Source organism: Littorina saxatilis, linkage group LG15 (assembly GCF_037325665.1).
Source record: "Littorina saxatilis isolate snail1 linkage group LG15, US_GU_Lsax_2.0, whole genome shotgun sequence".
In the NCBI taxonomy this organism is placed as follows: domain Eukaryota; kingdom Metazoa; phylum Mollusca; class Gastropoda; order Littorinimorpha; family Littorinidae; genus Littorina; species Littorina saxatilis.
The window spans coordinates 10,881,635-10,883,392 of NC_090259.1; the positions used below are offsets into that span (position 1 = coordinate 10,881,635).

The 1,758-nt window shown below is 34.1% G+C and overlaps 1 protein-coding gene across 1 annotated transcript in view; it reads left to right on the plus strand.

Moving 5' to 3' along the window:
* Positions 1-266: 266 nt before the first annotated feature.
* LOC138948500 (small ribosomal subunit protein uS7-like) overlaps positions 267-1,758 on the plus strand; it is a gene marked incomplete at its 5' end in the record, with an annotated part of 12,519 nt that continues 11,027 nt past the window's right edge. The window contains 1 exon segment of the mRNA XM_070320054.1: positions 267-346. Coding sequence (XP_070176155.1) covers positions 267-346 — 80 coding nt within the window.

Sequence of the window (1,758 nt, forward strand, 5' to 3'; positions counted from 1 at the left end):
TAAACAAGTCTGAAAACGTATCTGGCTGAAATAGACACTGAGACTGAAGTTGCTGACTGAAGAGTCATTTTTGTTTTTCTAAGCCATGGAAACATTTCGACTTTTGATTCAAAAAGTTATTACTTTGGTCGTTTTGTTGTTGTATGTTTTAGAAAACTGGAGCACAGTCTTTTAGAACGTGCTCTTGCAGACGACTTTAAAACCTTGAATTTGAGTACGCCCGTAAATACGTCGTCTGCTAAATCAAGGGCGCGCAACTCTTGCAGAGAACACCGTGGAGCGGAAGTGGCAACCCCAAATTCGCGTCAACTTCCTTTCACGCTGGTTTCACCGAAACAGGAGCCATGTAAGTCAAATAAGGCCTACGATTACCAAGTTTATGAACGTCCCTTCAAAGAAAACGACCCCAAAATATGTTCAATCGCTCAATTTTTACGTACAGTTTGATTAGTTCTCCTTGCAGAGTTTTAAAACTCAGATTTTGGTCGAAATAGAAGTACATTATCCAGCATGGACTCTCTTCCTTGCTGCCTGTGTAAGTGTGTTGTAGCTAGGTCAGGCCATTTTTAATTTTTTTTCAAAATAGGCATATATATATATATCATTGGAAAGGTATTTTAAAGACAAAGACAACGGTAGTAATTAAATTAAAATAGGTCAATTAGGTAACGAGCTACATAGATTTGAAAACGGCACCCGTCAAGTAGGGTGGGGTCAAAAGTTAGCCCTCTGCATTAATCGGTTTTAAACACTACTTGTACCCAATGACTGGGGTCAAAGTGAGCTTTTATATATACCATTAGAAAGGTCTTTTAAAGACAAATATTGTGGAAGCAATTACATTTCCATAGGTCAATTAGGTAACGAGCTACATGGATTTGAATAGAGTAACTGTTTAAGAAATGTGTGGTCAAACTTTAGCTTTCGGTACTATTCATTTTAAAACACAAAAGGCACAATAATTTTGATTAAAAAAAAATGTTCAAAGTACTAATGACAATACGTAAAATATCATTATGTCTACTGAGTAGCATGCTATTGCTAAACATTGATGTATTTTTCTTTTAATGCAATACCATTGAATCTAGAAATGGAGAAAATTAATTTCTTTAAAACTAAAAGTTAGAACATCACAAATTGAGAAAAAAATCACACTGGATAAATTGTATTGCCTGTTATTCCCAAAGAAATGTAAATCACAAGTTTACCTCTAGCTCTACATTAATTTTACTCAACACCAATAGTATGTATGTATGTATGTATGTATGTATGTATGTATGTATGTAGGTATGTATGCATGTGTATTGGTGTGTCGGTGTGTCAGGTGTGCAAGAAAAAAGGGTATTTTTATATCATGGGTTTTATGAATTTTCTTCTTTTATTCTTTTATAGTTATTAATTAATGACCTATATGTGCTGATGACTAATTTAATTTCCTTTGTTGGATCAATAAAATGTTATGAGTTATGAGTTATGAGTTAGTTTGAAAAGTGCAAATTCAGATTAAATCATTGTTTTAAAATCATGCCCAGGGCATTTTTCTCTGAAACAAAATATGTCATTGTTTTAAACTTGGGGAAAAAAATGCTTCTATGTTAAAAGCAAAGAAATAAAAAAGGAATTAAAAATTAATAAATATATAAATTAAGTAGATGTGCAACGCCAAGGCACTGCATACCCCAGCGAAAGACAAACCTCTCTCTCTCTCTCTCTCTCTCTCTCTCTCTCTCTCTCTCTCTCTCTCTCTCTCTCTCTCTC